This window comes from Panthera pardus, unplaced genomic scaffold (genome assembly GCF_024362965.1).
Source record: "Panthera pardus isolate Hobbes unplaced genomic scaffold, ASM2436296v1 HiC_scaffold_8, whole genome shotgun sequence".
Classification (NCBI taxonomy): domain Eukaryota; kingdom Metazoa; phylum Chordata; class Mammalia; order Carnivora; family Felidae; genus Panthera; species Panthera pardus.
In genome coordinates, this window is record NW_026527013.1 from 53,786,762 (window position 1) to 53,804,494 (window position 17,733).

At 45.5% G+C, this 17,733-nt stretch overlaps 1 protein-coding gene across 1 annotated transcript in view; it reads left to right on the forward strand.

Moving 5' to 3' along the window:
* The window catches only part of SYN2 (synapsin II), a 196,111-nt gene that overhangs the window by 170,743 nt on the left and 7,635 nt on the right, over positions 1 to 17,733 (forward strand). The window contains exons 8-11 of the mRNA XM_019428129.2: positions 825 to 899; positions 1,364 to 1,466; positions 2,779 to 2,928; positions 17,592 to 17,652. Of these exons, the coding sequence (XP_019283674.1) occupies positions 825 to 899; positions 1,364 to 1,466; positions 2,779 to 2,928; positions 17,592 to 17,652 (389 nt within the window). The remainder of the gene's footprint in view (positions 1 to 824; positions 900 to 1,363; positions 1,467 to 2,778; positions 2,929 to 17,591; positions 17,653 to 17,733) is intronic.

A 17,733-nucleotide genomic window follows, 5' to 3' on the forward strand; every position in this document is an offset into this window, starting at 1 on the left:
AACTGTATCAATTGATCCTCATGACAAACCTGTGTTTACACAGGAATAAGAGGCTCAGAGAAGTGAAGTGACTTGCCCATGGTCACCCAGCCAGTTAAGAGCAAATCCAGAACAGAAACCAGGTCATCTACCTCCAATTTAGTCCAAGACTAGTTGACTCTAATACCTGCTCATGGATGGAGAGGGTGCAGAGGGCACAGCAGAGAAGTCACAGGTCGGTGACTTGATTCTATCAGTTGCATTTGATGGATGAGGCAACTTAAGCCTGAAGAAGTTAACTGACTTGCCCAGAGTCACATTGTTAATACTGCAGACTGTCAGAAATTAACTGTTGAATGAATAAATAAGTGAGCTAGTAAGGAAGCCACGGAACCCTGAGAGTGTTCCCAAGATCAATAGAATTCAGTCTGTATATACCAACTCAGCCCAGATACTAAGTGGGTAGGCTGCAAGTGGTTTATAGACTTGTACACATAAGACTTAGCTCAAATAGCTAATGTAAAAAGTAGATCTAGGATTATAAGTGAGGTATAGGCAACGTCCTTTAGGGGTTCGGGAAAATAAGTGTTCATCTGATGGAAAAGATCTGGGAAACCTCCCTGGAGCCACAGCAGTCTGGGCTGGACTATAGAGAGGAGGAGGACACTGAGGGCAGGGTTTGGCAGAGGTAGCCAGCTTCTAGGCTCAGCAGAAAGGTGCCTTGGCTACTGAGGCAAGAAGCAAGTGGGGGAAGCAGCAGTGAACTAAAATTCTGGAAAGTTTCATGTCCCCATCTTGCTAGTACGGCTCACTGCCTGTCCTATCCTGGTGGGACCTTGTTACAGGAGGACGTCGATCTCAGGGAACTGGAAGACAAACACTGGCTCTGCAATGCTGGAGCAGATTGCCATGTCAGAAAGGTGAGTGAGAGAAGTTGTCCACCCCCCAGCCCAACTGCCCTAGATGAAGAGGTGAAAGAAGTGACTCCTGCCCAAAGGGAGCCTCTAATCAGGACAGAACACAAAGGCCCAAGTAGCCAGGTAATGAGATCAGGCAGGACTGGGTTATATGCTAAATTATGAAGATAAAGACTGAACACTATGTAGAAGCTCCAAGAAAGGAGCAGTTACTATGTACTGGAATAGCCAAGGAAGGCCACCTAGAGTATATGAGACCTGCTTTGAGCCTGGAAACATGGGTGGGATCTGGAGAGCAAAGTGAGAGGGCATTCTACAGAAGGCAATGTGCTTGATGGGGGTAGAGGGAGGGAAGGAGGAGAAGGGTGGAATGGGAGAGCTGGAGACAGGAAGGAGAGCATGCAGTAGCAAGCAGGTTTGATATGAGCTAACATCCCAGACTCAGAACACCTTCCCATCACCTCCAGGTACAAGCTGTGGGTGGATACCTGCTCTGAGATGTTTGGTGGCCTGGATATCTGTGCTGTCAAAGCTGTACATGGTAAAGATGGGAAAGACTACATTTTTGAGGTAAGTCTGGCCCAAGGAATATCTCAGTAAGAGACACCCCCCAAAGCTGGAGGCCACGCTCTTGGCTTGAGAACTATGTGGGCTGCCCAAACCGCATTTAGTCTCTGAGGCCAGGGGATGGTTCCCACTCAATACGTCCAATGGCTGTGCATAGCAAAACATCTTCACCAGTAGGAAGCTATTGTTTGCAACTAGCTCGGCTGACCCACATCAAGGGTAAGAGATGCCAGGTCTGGGTTCCTGGAGTTCTAGTCTAATGCTGTTCCTCTGGGAACACTGTAGTGATTTACCATTCTTGGTCTTAGAAAGCTGGACTTGGGAATCATTCGGTTCAGTCTCATTTTGTAGATGAGAAAACTAAAGCCCAATGCCATGAGCGTGTGCTCAAGGCCATGGAGTGAATTGGTGTCTCAATCTGGGCTAGAGCTTAGGTCTCCTGGATGCAGGAGATTCTTCTTAGCATCTCTCTGAGGCTTAGAGATACTTTATTCAGTCTGGTCCTCTAACACAACTTTGCTGACTCCCTTTTCCCATATTAAAGGGAAAGTGAGTAACAGTACGAATCATTCATACACTTTCTTGCCCAATCTTTCTGGGAACAGGAAAGGCTCCTTGCCAGGAGTTGGTGGTGTTTGCAGAGGATTTGTGTCAGGAGCCCAAAGTGAGCTTCAGAATCTACTCCATGATCTGCTTGGCATGTAGTGTCCTGGATAATCATACGTCCCCTCTCTCAGTGGGCCTGTTTTCTCATCATAAATGAGAGCTGGACTACAGGGTCTATGGTCCTGGTTAGGCAGTCTCTTCCTAAAGGAGGAAAACATTTACCCAGACATTGAGGTACAGGAAGAATCAGGATGGTGGTGAAAGGGAAGGAATCCCAGGTCATGAGCAAAAGCAGAAATCTAGTTGTTTAATGGGCAGAATATGTGTGGAGACAGAAACTGCATGGGTGAAAAATCTCAGAGACGAAAACTGCCTACTCTTAACTAGAAGTTAGGGAGTGACCTTCATGTGTCCTGCCTGCAAACCTCTGAGCCCTAGAGCCATACTCTCTTCTTCAGCTACCAATCTTTCAACCTCACTGAGCCCTTGCCTGGGTAAAGTTTGGTGGGGAGGACCTTAGGCAAAGGTTTGCCAGAGAAGGGGACACAGGTCTATTTCTGCAAAAGAACTTGCTTCCAGCTCAAGATAAGAATGCCAGTTTCATCCCCAACCTATCTCTGATGCCTTATGTCCTACTCATTCTAAAAGTCTATTCCAGGCCTTTGATGTTTCCAGACTCTTTCCTAACCTGAGCTACATCTTCCACCAGGTCATGGACTGTAGTATGCCACTGATTGGTGAACACCAGGTGGAAGACAGACAACTCATCACCGAACTGGTCATCAGCAAGATGAACCAGCTGCTGTCCAGGACCCCTGTCCTGTCCCCTCAGAGACCCTTAACCACCCAGCAGCCACAGGTAAGCAGCAGGAAGAGACATGGGAGAACCAAGAACCATTCCCAAGCCCACTGCTCTAGACTTTGGTGGCTCCAAGATGGAGGAGGCTTCTTATTAGGAGTCTGCAATAGCAGCTATAGAACTGTCCAGAAATGGAGTATTGGCTCTCTTCTCTCTGAACTTGAAGTCTCTGGGGGAACCATAGCCCATTTTCCCTTGGGATACTCCCACTTTTAAATGGGAGGGGTCTCTGAGGGGGTGCTGGGTCTGACCTCTCAACAAGTGTTTACTGTCTATGAGGGCTCTGCTGCATTTGTAGAGAAAGAAGGGTGTTTATCAGAAATCTGCTGGTCTAGCAGTGCCTGGGTGACTCAGTCCATTAAGCATCCAACTCATGATCTCTTGATTCATGAGATTGAGCCACATGTTGGGCTGTGCGCTGACAGCATGGAGACTGCTTGGGATTCTCTCTCTCCCTTTCTTGCTCTCTACTCCTCCCCTGTACTCTCTTTCTCTCTCTCAAAATAAATAAATAAATTTTAAAAAGAAAGAAATATGTTGGTCTAGAGAGAAGAGGGGGTCATTCTCTTCCCTCATTCTGGAAGAGAGTAACAAGGTAAAGCTCAAACTAGAAATCTGCTTTCCTTTCTAAGGGAGAGAGACAGCTTTCTTCAGTTGACTATGGTATGTGACTCATGACCAGTCACATTCACAGCGACAGAATCCAAACCTCAGGTGGGAAATCCACACTGAAGCTTTTGTGGCTCAGGTCCTGTGGCTCTAGAATGGGCCAAAGAAAGGCAAGACTGAGGGTGTTAAATCCCATCTAGGAGATATCTCACTTTGCAAAAATATCCCCTAACTTTCTTCCCGCTGAATTTTTGCATAATGAAGTGGTAAGAGCTTGAGATAATGAATCTAAGAACTGAATCCTAGTCTAGCTGTTCCCCTAAACAGCTGTGTGATTTGGGGCAGTGGGGGGTGGGTGGTGGGTGGGAATTACTACGCTTTCTAGGGTTCAAGTTTTATTACTTGTACGTGAAAATCACTCAGAAATTTTCTTTCTTTCATACTTAAGACAATTAGAGAGGTAGAATAGAATAGTGATTTCAGAGTATAGGCTTTAAAGAGAGAACTACCCAAGTTTGAATCCTGGACCCTCTATTTACTGGCTTTGTGACCTTAGACACTTATATGTGGCTCAGCAGAGATGACAATGGCACCCCTCTCCTAGGGTTATTATGAGAATTAAATGAAGTAAAGAACCTAAAATATAGCATACATAGTGTATCATAAGTGTTCAATAAAAGTTACTTGCTATTATTAAGTAAGTAAGCAGCCTCTGGGCTTGGGTTCCCTGCGACCTTAGGCTTCGATATTATCACCCCCTTTCCTAAAGATCAGTGCCTCACTGGGATTATACTGCAAACAGAAGCCAAGTAATTGGATTCTCAAAATACTTCAGTAAGAAAGAAGAGGAGTGGGGGAGGGAAAAACAGGATAAACCAGCCTGGATTATTTGGTATAGAAGCAAATTACCCCACATTTTCTTCTTATCATTTGAATATCACAGAATCATAGCATAGGAGCATGATTGATATTCAAAATAATGGACCTGAACCATCAAGAATCAGTTACTTGTAAGTCAGTATTCCACATGCTGTTTAAGAAAGCTAGAAACTTAATGTATGAGAAATATTTCTGTAGAAATGACTAAATTAAAACAGTGTGACCATTCGTAAGTCAATTCTTTCTCTGGATGTCAGTTTCTCCACCTATAATATTAGATAGATCTAAATACCTTTCGAGCTCTGAAAATTTGAGTAAAATACTTCTATTCTGGCTGATGTTGGATAAATGGGAGTTTCTGGGCTAATAGATTTACTTCTGGTGTCCAAGTTGAGAGTAGCCACCTGCAGTGGGATGCTATCATATATCAGCTCTTACGGGTGTCTCATACCTTCTGTAGCAGGCTCATGCTGTGTCAAACCTCTGGGCAGGTGCAAGCATCTGTTTCTGTACATCAGGAACGTTAGTCACTAGAGAATTACAATAGGGTAATTAACAGAACAAAGATTAATTGCTTGTTAGAGATATAATCCCATTATTTAAAATTTATACTTAATTTGGTGTGATAAAAAAACTTTCGGGGCACCTAAGTGGTTTAGTCGGTTAAGCGTATGACTTCAGCCCAGGTCATGATCTCACAGTTTGTGAGTTCGAGCCCTGCGTCAGGCTCTGTGCTGACAGCTTAGAGCCTGGAGCCTGCTTCGGATTCTGTGTCTCTCTCCCTCTCTCTGCCTCTCCCCAGCTCATGCTCCTACTCTGTCTCTGTCAAAAATAAATAAACTTAAAAAAATTTTAATAAACAAACAAACAAACAAACTTTCCTGGTTTAAAAATATCAGATCTGTGGTTAGATTTTATGATTTTGTAAAGCTAATGGATCAGCAGATTGTTGCTTGTCCCTGCCTGGGAGGAACAGTAACAGGTAGCCTCCTTCCTGAGAAATACAGAGAACATCTGGTTGCAGCTTAAAGAATTTATACAGAGTAGGACAGGCTCATGCTGCCCAGGCAAGATAAACAAAAATGGGCTGTTCTGGGATTCTTTGAGGATCCCTGAAGTCCTTTTATAAACAGGAGTGTGCACAACTCTCTTGGCCTTCTACAGGAAAGTCATTTTGGACTAGAATGAAGAGGAGACCTAAGTTCAGCCTTGTCCTTGCCACTGACTCACCAAGTGACCTGGGATAGATATCGTCCTGTTTCTGTTTCTGTGTCTCAGCATCTTCATGTGTAAAATGAAGGACTGAACAAAAAAAAACGCTAACATGTCTTCTAGCAATGAAATTTAGATTATACAGAAATGATATCTGAAGCATAAAAGTTCAGTAACAAAGAAATCACCAAAAAATATTGTCCACCCCACAAAAAGCATTAGTTCTATTTTGGTACAAGCCCCTTACTCTGCAAACATTACATATTGCAACTTAAATATTCTAAAGAAAAATGGGAGGTAAGAAACATAGTAAGGAATAAGCTTTCCTAGATATAGGAGCTCCTACAAAAATCCCCTTGTAGCAAAGCCAGACTGGCTCAAGGATAAGCTTTTCTCTGCTCAGGCTCACATTCAAAGCTACACTAAGATATTGTGGGAAGCACATTATGCTGGGAGTTAGGACACTCAGGGGTTCGTCCTACTCTATCCTGATATTATGTGACCTTGGGTAAGTCTTTCCCCATCTCTAAGTCTCTAATTCCTCACTTACGGAATGAAGTTGGATCAGATGATATCTAGATCCCTTTGAATTCTAAAGTCACATGAAACCTGGAGTCAGCCCAACTGCAAAGTCTGAGAGTACAGTCTTCCACAAGACTGCCTTCACTCCTGATACCAACAGAAAGTTCAGAGTTCCCAAGAGTTCTCTGGAAGGACTCACATAACTTACTGAAAGCTGTTATACTCACAGGTGTATTATAGGAAAGGATACAGCTCAAAAATGAACCAAAGGAAGAATGCACAGGGCAGAGTATGGGAGATTCCAAACATGAAGCTTTCATTGTCCTAAGGACCCATTAACCTCTCAGCATCCTTATGTGACAGTACACATGGTGCTAATCAGGGAAGCTCATCTGAGATTTGGTGTTCATAGTTTTTATTGGTTTTCATGTAACAGTTATGCTCGACTGATTGATCACCTGTTTGAACTTGGTCTCCAGTATCACCATACCTCAAAGTCAAATTAATACCATGTGGCCCCACGGGCTACTGTGAGTCACCTCATCAGCATATATTATCAAATGTGATCTGAGGGCTCTCACCACAAATAACAGGGACACTCCTATTGCTCAGGAAATCCCAAGAATTTTCCTTCCAAAAGTAGGGGGACAAAGGCCAGATTTCTTACCTCCCAGGAGTTGGGGGACAAAGGCCAGATTTCTCTTTGGGCAAGGCCAAATTCTTTACTCCATATATGATTAAATTAGCTTAGCCAATGTTTCTTGAATATTTCAGACCCTGTGGGCAAGGGACATGCCTTTTTCATCTGTCTTTCCACTGACTAGCACAGGCCTAGCCCAACATATGTGCTTAAAATTAGTCATTAGACTTAGGGCTACAGTGATGAATGAGATATAGTTCCTGTCCAAAAGATTTTCATATTCTAAATTCATATCATGACTGAATTCACAGAGGTCATCACCATTGGTCAGATGGTACCTTCTTATATTCTCTGTTAGTTTCTTCCTGAACCTTGTGCCTTGACCCCAGCCCCCCTAAAGACAGAAATACCAGTCTGTCACACTTGGCAAAATGCTGCTACTTGGGATGGAAGTCATGACTGAACTGGTCATATTTCCACCTCCTATTTCTCCCTGATGATAGCATATTTCCACTGGTTATGATTGAGGAGACATTTCAGTCATCCTGGCTCCAGGCCCATGGAGTGTCAGACCAGATTGCTTCCATATTCCCACTATTACATCTGCCAGTTAATCTGCATCTTTAGCCACATGATCTGCTTCTAAGACCCACCCTTCACTGGTGATCTGGATGCCACATCCTTTTGGCTTTCAAGTTATCCCTATTTTCTCCATCATCAATTTCTTCTCTCTAGAAGATTTTCACATCTACCCACAAACATCTGCCATTTAGAAAAATGAAATAATAACCAATCCCACCATCCCACTGAAATTGCTCTTGTCACAGTGACTCCAAGTCACTGAGTTCTGATCTTCCCATCTTCTTATCTTGCATGACTTCTCAGTAGCCTTGATGCAGTTGCCCACACTCCCTCCTTCTTAAAACACTTTCCTTTCCAGGCCTCAGTGACCCTGTTCTTGCCTGGTCTTCATTCTACCTCATTGATTTCTCCTTCTCACCTCCTTTGCTGGCTTCTCCACTTGTGTTAAACCTCCAAATGTTGGTGCCCTAGAATGTGGTCTGTGTACATTCCTTGGCGATCTCAGCCAGCCCATATCTATCTCCTGCTCTGACCGCTCCTTGAACTCCAGATTCACATTTTTAACTCTTGCTTGACATCTTTATTTGCATGTCTGAAGGCATCATAAATATAACAAGGCCAAAACAGAACTCTTTTTTTCCCCTTAAATTTGTCTTCCTTCCAATTTTTCCCAAGCAACTCACGTAGACCCCTGCCTGCCTCTTTGCCCTCATACCATCCTAGCTCTTCTTCACTGTGCCCCAGCCACACTGGTAGGGGCCATCGCATCAGCTGTGTCCTCTCTCTGAAATGCTCTTCCCCTTTTTTTGCATGGCTGGCTCCTTCATGACAGTACAACTGAAATTGCCTCAACCATCCAATCCGAAGGTACCACCGGCTACCACCCCCGCTTCTTGAATTTGCTGCATAGCTCTTGCTATCAGCTAAAATCATTCTCATCTGTTTATGCCTTTGACTCTTCCAGTAGCATGTAAGGATCTGGAGAGTAGGGGTCTGTTCACTGCTGTGTCTCTAGGGCCTGCAGAGTAGCTGGTAATTTGTAGCCACTGAATACATCATGAGTATACTGAGGAGTGGGCAAGAGTGATGTGGCCAGATACAGACAGTCCTCAGTAGAAAAGTTAACAATAACAAAACTAAGTCTGTCTGCTTTTTATTATCGTTATGTGATAGCAATTCTATGCAAATGACAGTGACTAAAATACTCCTCCTACCCAGGCAAACCACTCCTCCTTCTCCTCCCCTTGATATGGTATTGCAGTACATATTTGTTGAATGAGTTCCCAGATGGTATAAGTGTCTTTAACAGCCCTTAAAGCATATTAGAGTTGGTGTCAGGATCCTGTGAGTGATTTTGGTAGTGTGAAAATAGAAGGGCTATAAGCCAAGGGACATTACCTGGGTCCCAGCCAGAACTCTGTACAGTACACTGAGACCTTAGGTGCTGTCATTAAGTCACATTCCATTCCTCACAATCAGACCCCTCTTGCTGGCCGCTTTCTTCCATGGCTCTGGCAGCTCAGGCTGAAAGAACTTCTGGCCTGAGTCACAAGCCCTAAGAGCTGCTTCTTGCCCAGTATTCTAGGTCAAGACCAGGACAATTTATCTACCTTTCTCTTTCTCCCTCTCTATCCTTGTCTGCAGCTCTACTGTTACAGCTCTCATTTCTTTGACTCTAGAAGAGCACCTAAAGGAGGCTGAGGGGGAGGTGAGTAGAGGGCACACCTTACCTTGTTGTCAGCCAGCCTCCTAGCCTGAGACAGACTAATTATAGAAGACAAAGAGCAAAGTCGTTTGAGCAGACTCAAGCTAGCTGCTGTGCCCAGTTCGAAGGAATAGGGGCAGGGTTGTAAAAGGCACTGCTATGTTGCTGAGGGCAGGGAGGCAAGTGGCAAAGCCTTATCTGGCTAATGACAACCTGGCCTCAGATTGGCTGTACTGCCAGCTTTGGAGCTGCCCTAAGAGTTGGCCAGGGCAAGTGACTCTGAAGTGCTTTTGGGAGACTGTTCTCAAGGTGGCAGTGACACCTGGTGGCCAGTGATGGCCAAAGCCTCCAGGCTATATACTTTTGAAACCTTCCTATAGGCCATGCCCTTGCATCCCCTCCACACATTCACCAACCCTTGGGGTCTGTCTTCTGGGATCTGAGTTGAGCCTGGGGCTCTGGAGAGGTGTATGCTGCTCCTGAGACTACTGGGAACCAAGGAGAGAACTTCGGGTAGACAAAGCTTCAGGTCACGCCAGCAGAGGTGGGATCCTGGTGCTCTCCTTCAGGTGGTGAATCTTTGTTCATACCCCACCACACTGCTTCCACTTTTTAAAGTTTCCTGTAATGTCTTCCGGAGTCAAAGGGCTGAATTGCTAATGCAGGGATTTCAGACACCAATGAGCTTTCTGTTTGGCTTGCAGGTTATACCCAGGAGAAGTGATTCTAAGACTCAGCCTTTGGAAGTATTTAGTACACATATGGTGTCCGGGAGGAAAATGAGCCTCTTCCCCTACCTTGAGCTGATCAGACCACAACTGCAATGTGGTTTCCAGTCTGAGAATCACAGTATAAACAAGGACAACCTCTAACTCTAAGAATGTGCTCAGAGGAAAGAATATGGGGGTTGGGGCATTTGGCAAATCAACGACTTAATGTTAAAGGAGATCCAGTTGAATAGCAATACTCTCAAGGAGCCCATGACTGAGTACCTTCAGGTCTCTGGTGCCTGGTGCCCAAAGGCAAACCTGCTGGAAGACAGGAGTAAACTAACACTAGGAGAGGAAATGGCTGCCCTGGGAACTGGTGTGTGTGGCTGCCACGTCACTGCTGATGTTCTTGCAGGGGCAAGATGAGTACATGTCAGGGCTATGGTGAAAGTGTGGGCTGGGGGCTAGGGCTGTTGGTGCAGGTAGCTTAAAATCCCTTTCCAGATCTGAGATGCTGTGTACTAGCCACAGACCTGGAAAGGGCAGTGATGAGACTTCAGAACCGAAAGACTGAGGCCCACAGACCTGCAGCCTGTGGCCTCTGGTGGGACATTCTACCAGTCCTTTTTACTGGTTCTCTGGACTAAAGAGATACTGAAAACATTTCCAGCCAGGTCTTTCTAGCCACAGAGGCTCAAAAAGATGAAGTCTCTTGAATACAAGGACACAAAGACTGAGAAGGGGTTTCAGTGGGGTCTAAAGTGCCATGCAGTTAGTGAAGGGATGCAACTCAGATCCCAAACATGAGACTAAGAGGGACTCACATAGCTTAGAAGAAGTAAATTTAGGACAAATGAAAGGTCTTCCTGCTTCCCACAGCAGGACTGGCTTTAGGGAATTAGTTCCCCAGTGAGTATAAGCTGAAAATGTGAGATTTGAAGCAGGTTCAGATAAAGTCACTAGTGACCAGATCCTTTAGCAGACTATTAAGGGAAACTGACTATTTTCAGGCTGTCTTAACTTTTAAGGGACATCTTTAATCACTTGAAGCTGACATTCTGACCTCGGGTGACCTGGCCCTCAGTGCCTCCATAGGTCTCATGGATTGCCCCCGTGGGACACTTCTTATGTCCTTAGGAAATCACTGATCATGGGAGGGCCCCAATCCAGGAGATGAGCTCTGCCCTCAGAGTAGCAATTTCCCTCGTGAAAGGAGGAGGAAGAAGAGCTCATCCTTGGGAACCTTTTATAACCTTTCCGAGGAAGGAAGGTGGGCACTGGTGACTGCTGGGGTGATCTCAGAAAGATCCCAAGGTGCCTGAAAACATGCTGTCCCCTTTGCTCTAACTGAACCTACAACCTCCCAACCACATTCCTTCCTGCTGCCTCATTCCCCCTGGGGTCTTAGACCGGGGGAGCAGAGCCTGGGGGAGCTGATCAGAATAGCTCTGTGGCGTGTCCGGCAAGGAGCTTGGCCTGGCCTCTTTCCTGGGGCCAGACCCTGAGACCCTTTCCCAATTTCCTGTCTCAGATATGCTGAGCAAGCACAGGCCTTCCTCCTTGGTGGGGGCAGCTGGACTCGGGCCAACAACTCTGAAAAGTTGAGTCACTCAGTGTCTTTCCTTCCTCAGCTTTCCGTCCTGCTGGGACCTCAGATAGGAGCTCCTGTCTCCCAGCTTGTCTGCTGAAAGCCACAGGGTAGCAAGTTAAAGGTGCCTTTGACAAAACCCCACAAACCCTCATCCATGGGCTTGCTTTTTCTCCTAGACTGTGATTGCCTGTCCATTTACCTCAACAGCTAATATTTACTGTTTCTGAAATGACTTTTCTGCATCTTCAGGGGCCTCACTGGAACAAGTTAGTGATAATACAGAGGGCATGGTATAGCCTAACCCAGAATCCCCTACATACTGAGCCACTGTGCACCAGGTGAAAGGAAGCCACCCAACAATACTTTCTCCATTGACACATGAAATTCTAGAGCTTCATTAAAGCTGCATTCCTTTGGATTGATATTTATTATTATTTAAATAATAGTAATGATGGTCACATATACCAATGCCTTGCCTAGCACTGTACAGTTGACAAAGCACAGTCACTATTTTGAGCCTCACCACCCTATGTGAAATGGTTTGGGCTGGTATTTCTATCTCTGTTTCATACATCAGCAAAGAGAATGCAAATGACTTCTCCAGAGTCACACAGTCACACAGGAGTGCTGGATCTTCTGATCCACAGTTCAGGTAGTGGTCTACAATAATAGGCACTATGCCTTTTTCATGTCCCCACCAGAGCACAGGGGAAAGTAAGAATGGAGAGAGCTGGGCCTTTGTGACCTTGTGTAAGGGAAACCCTTGCTTTCCTGAAAACCAAGTGCTAAACTTAGCCAACCTAGAGGAGCCTCTGAGCTATACCTGCCTCTCTCCTGTCTCCCTGATTTCTCAGATTACTAAAGCCCAATGGGTTCATCAGAGTGGGATACCAGCCCAACCAGCTTTGATGGAGAGCAGCAGCCCTCTACTTGCCAAGGCCCTCAAAGCCTGTGCCTCTGCTCAGGCCCAGTAGCCCTGGCATCTTGCTGGGCTCAAGACTCTGCAGCTAAGAAAGGCTTGTCTCCTATCTCAGACACCTAGAGAAATGAAAAATGCATGAAAGAATTAATGGAATCCCAGAGACAGAACAGCTTGTAGAAGACCTCTGGCTTCAACTTGATGACGTCCTCCACAGTATCTCTGATCAGAGTTTGTCCTGGCCCTGTTTAAACACCTCTAAGGCCAGGAAGATCATTACAACCCAAGCTAGCCCTTGACCTTGATCAGATTTACATTTGACTAACTTTGATTTTCTACTCAGTCCTAGGTGTTTCCACGGTTACCTCACTTAGTCCTTCTAATCTGCCTATTTAAAAAACTGAGACTCAGAGATTAAGTAACTTTCTCAAAGTCACATGAGGAAAGATGTCATTTCCACACTTTTCACCATCCTGTGTGTTCCATGTACCCATTTTAATTCCACTGGTGTCACCCTTAAAGAAGCACCAGAATTGGTTGCAGTGCTCTCTTGTGGGGCTTATCAGCCCAAAGAGCAGTGAACCTGTGACTTCCCTTTCTGAAGCCTCTCTAGCGTAAAATTTTTTGGCAACGGCATTGTAAATGGACAACCTCTGAGCTTTTTGTCATTCTATAAGCCCAGGGTTGTTTGTTTGTTTGTTTTTCCCCTTAAGGGGCTGTAAGGCCATTTATTCCCCCTTCTTTTTTGAGTGCAGCTGGGCACAAGCACTGGACTACACGTTCTTACCTGTTTGAGTCAACTCAACTTCCTGAGGGAAACCGTAGCTCAGTCTGGCCATGAGCTCCTGCTGTGGGCTGGCTATAGGCCAGACTTTGGCAGTGACGCCAGAGTGGCCAGACTTCTGTGGAATTAAGCATCCCAGGCAGTTCTTGGTGACTGGAGACAGATCCCATGGTAGCCAAACCCCACGGGAATACCCCTCAGCCCCAACAGATGGAAGGCTTGTGGGCGGAGCCAGAGAGTCTCAGCCTGGTAAGGGACAGTCCTAGGGGACTCTCGTCCTGCCCCACATAGTCCCTGGGAAGTCTTCAGTCCACAACCTCAGTGGAGCCAGGGAAGGGAGAAGCTCCCTAGGCGCCAGACAAGGGTGGCCAAAGCATATTCCCAGGCTCCAGCTCAAAGGACCGCCTCTGGGAGCTCTTTCTCTGAAGCTTTTAGAAGTGAAACTTTTGGGCTCAGTTTATCCTTGGGTGTCTTATTTTTATATTTCTTAGGCTGAGAAGAGCCAGGGCCAGCTTTCATTGGTATGATTACCCGTGTCAAGTCATCCAGTCAGTGTCTGGTGTTCTACCATTAGAGTTTAATCTATGGGATTTTAAAGTCCCTCCCCCCCAACACACCCTGCCACCAGAATCATAAACTGTCAGGATACAAGGAACCATGGTGTTCACCTAATCTATCTCATGTTTAGTGAAAGAATATCTCTACAATATCTTTGTCAGGTAATTCTCTAGCCTCTGCTGAACACACCCACCTCCCAAGATAGCCTCTTCTACTGTTTTCGCTATGTAAAGTTCTTCCTGTAACTGAAAGTCTACTTTTCCAGAGCTTTTGCCCATTGGCCCTGGCTCTGCTCTCTTGTTATATGGTCTTCCATAGCCCTATCTGAAAATAACAATTCTCTGAGAGGAGAACATCTTAAGCTATTCTTGATCAATGTCTGAGGTGATTGGCAGCAGTCAGTGGTATGAGGTGAGGCCTTGGGGAAAGGGAACTGGCAAGAGACAGTCTAGTGGCTCCACAAACTGTATGAATTTGGTGTCTTTCATCTGAGTATCCTTTTCAGTCAATTAGAGGGCATAACACTGATGGCTTGTCAGGGAGCCCAGAGGAGGCTTTGTTATCACAATTAAATAAAGTTCTCCAAAGCCTAGGAATAGAGCACTGCAGGGGGTATTCCATCATGGGAGTAAGACAGAGTTTCAGAAGAAATTCCTTATCAGCATCACCATGACCATCATCTGCTGCATTTACTTAGCACCTACCAGGGTCAAATGCTTATAGGTAGGTAGGTAGATAGATAGATAGATAGATAGATAGATAGATAGATAGATAGATAATCTCACTTCTTTTGAAGAAAGATGGGTGCAGAGGAGTGAAATAACTTGCCCAAGGTCACAAAGCTAGTTAGTGGCAGATTTGAATCGAACCCAAGGTCTTCCCAACCCAAAAAACCTAAATTCCTCAATCACTCTGCTGCCCAATCTTAAAGACTTGCTGCTGGAGACCTAGGCAGCAGTGTGTGTGTGTGTGTGTGTGTGTGTGTGTGTGTGTTGGGACGTGGGGCTGATGCCCAACCTAGTCAGAGCATGTGAGAAGCCCAGGTAGAAAGGCTATCCTGCTATCCTGGTGCACCCATTACCAGACACTGTATCCTGGCCCCAGACTTCTCCAGTTGGCAGCCAGGTTGAGAGAGAAGAGATCACAGTGAGAAAGAACCCTTGGGCCTAAGGTTTCCCTGACTTCAGCTGGGTTAGGTGGTCTTGGTGGAAGCAATTTCTGATTCTTTGAGGCTTGTTTTAATTTTATCTTCTGTACCTGATATACAGGCAGATACCTCTGCTGGCCTCAATTTTAATTCCCTAACTTGAACATTTCCAGAGCTGCTCACTGGATTTGATACCAAATTCAATACAATTTAACTTCTATGATTTAACAACATTTGTCTTCTAAAGACTTATACTCTAGTCCTTTTTGGATTTTCACTGTTACTGTGTTTGCATGTTCATTTATTTAACAAGCATTTATTAAGGATATCTTATTATACTCAGCCCTGTGCTTGACGCTGTTGGTAAAATTTTGATAGTCTTGAATTTTCCAAAATATTCCTGATTCCAACTGTTTGAATTTTTTAAATAAATAGTTCCTGTACCAGGCCTTATATCCCACTTTTTCTTTGAAAACAATGGGCATTGTATTTGTTGGAAATTCAAGAGAAGATGAAGACACATAGTTCTCTGAAGCATCTGTCTTCTTGGGGGCATCATCCCCAGTCTTCAGGATAAAAACAAAGGCTCTCTTCAGTAGTATGAGTCTCCAAAGTGCTGTTTCAGGATTTCAGAGAAGACATCACAGTCGAAAGGTTTCAAGGATGAGGTAGAAAGTGACTTAAACCTCTAGGATGTGTTGGATGGGATTGGTAGAACAGGAGAAAAGGCATTCCTGGAAGATAATCAGCACAAACAATGGAGTGGCCTACCCTAGAGAATAAACAGTGAGGGGTCAGGCCTAGAGGGAACAGGTGTGTTTAGGGCATGAGGCAAAGGGAAGGCTAGGAAGGTCAATTCCAACCATGCTGAAGCAAGTTTTGGATGTCAGCCTGAAGGATGTGGTTGTCATCTTGCTGGTAATGGGAAGAAAATATGAGCATCAGACTGCCTGGCCTCACAGCCCAGCTGCATCAGCCTCTACTGTGTGACTCTGTGAAAATTACATGACTTAGCTAGGCCTCAATTTCCTTATCTAAAAATTAGAGATGTTGATAATAATAGCATCTACCTCATAGAGGTCTTATGAGGTTTTTGGCAATACTGCATGAAAGTTCCCAGTATGTTACCTGGCACATATGCAGCATTAGCTATAAATTACTTAGAGCAGTAAAGTGACACAATTAGGAAAGGAGTATAGGAGAACAGCAGGTAGGCATGGAGAGAATAGATTGGAGAGAGAGGAGACTATTTTGGTAGTGGTAAAGTAGTAGGAGTACTAGTACTAGGAGTCTAGTAGTCTAAGCAAGAAATGGTACAGGCCTGACCAGCATTGGTTAGAAGAAGGTGGTGAATCTTAGATGTTGAGAGAGAAAAGCTGATGGGTCTTGCTGCTGACTGGATGGTGTGGTCTCTAGCTGGTGTGTTGGGTGTGGGTATTTTGGTGCCAGAGCTCAGAACAAGCATGGACCCCATGACAAGGCTTGGAAGAAGGGGAGGGAAAGTATTGGTGCGATTGCTTGCTGTGATCTGTGAGGGGGTGGGGAATGTAGATAGAACACACACCCTCTGATGTGGTGGCGCTAAGGACATTTCAAAGGCCCCCTGCCTCCCACTGCCCCAAATCCTCTTAGTAGAACAGTTTTAAGCAAGGTTGTTAAAGACCATGACACTGGAGAGGGTAACACTTTGGCTCTCCTTGAGTGGAGCTGAAAACAGGCCTTAATAGGCAGGAGAAGAGACTGATGGTAAGAATCAGAGGCCCATAGGAAATAAGGAACAGGAGGAGAGATGGTTTTCATGTGGGAGTAGGGCCGAGGGGCACTGAAAGAGGAAGTGGGAGAATGCTAATGACATTCTCAGCCCATTTCACAGCCTTGCCCTTGCAGCTCCCTCTGTGACATCACCATCAGCACACTTGGCAGCCCTTAGGTTTTACAGACCATTTCCCTTTTACTGAATTTAAGCTCCAAGTCCTCACTGCCTTAATTCAAATGTAAGACAAACTGAAGTCACGTGCATATTTGATCCTGTCTGGGCATAATCAGAATCCTAGCTGGGAGGAGAGGGAGCTTGGGAGTGGAGCCATGTTATTGGGTAAAATGTGATTATGCTATCTGAGAAGGAAAAACAGCCTGGCCTTGAGCACTTTTACTAGCATTAACATCTTACTGCTTCCCTCTGGGTAAGAAGGGTTTCTGGGGTGGGGGGAAACAGACTACTGCCCCCTCCTTTAAGTCCTTCCCTGTGGGGGTTCCAGTGCAGCCCGAAGAGTGGATCTGACCCCAGAGCCAGCCCAGAGCTGATCCCACCCCAGAATTAACTCCACAGAAGAAGTGAAGCAAGTCTAGGCTAGTCATCTAGTCCAGCCCCTGCTCTCAGGACCCTTGGAATCGCCTAAGGCAACCCACTCTCTGGAGTTTGGTGTTGATCTTTCCTTCAGGAAGCCGGGCCATGAGTATGAGGGGAAACTGGACAGGAGGCAGCCACCAGAGAAGAAACCAGATGCTGTTAGAAGATTCAAAGCTTCTGAACAGAATACGTCTAAAAGGGAGGGAAATGAGAAGCGGGGAGGGGGGCACTGCCTACCAGTATGGGACTAAGGCCCAGACCCCCTAGACCTGTGCCCCAGCAACACTCCAGATGTTGAGATCTCCCTTGAGGCATTTCTGGAACAACAGAAGCCTCTAGGCCAGATCCCATGGATCCCATCAGATCCCACTACACTCATGCCATGGAGCCACAGGGTTTCTCTTTGGAATCTGCTCAGAGTTTTGTTTTTATCTCTTTTGCATTTTGTCTTCCAGAGTGGAACACTTAAGGATCCGGACTCAAGCAAGACCCCACCTCAGCGGCCAGCCCCTCAAGGTTGTTTACAGTATATTCTCGACTGTAATGGCATTGCAGTAGGGCCCAAACAAGTCCAAGCTTCTTAAAGTGATTGGTAGT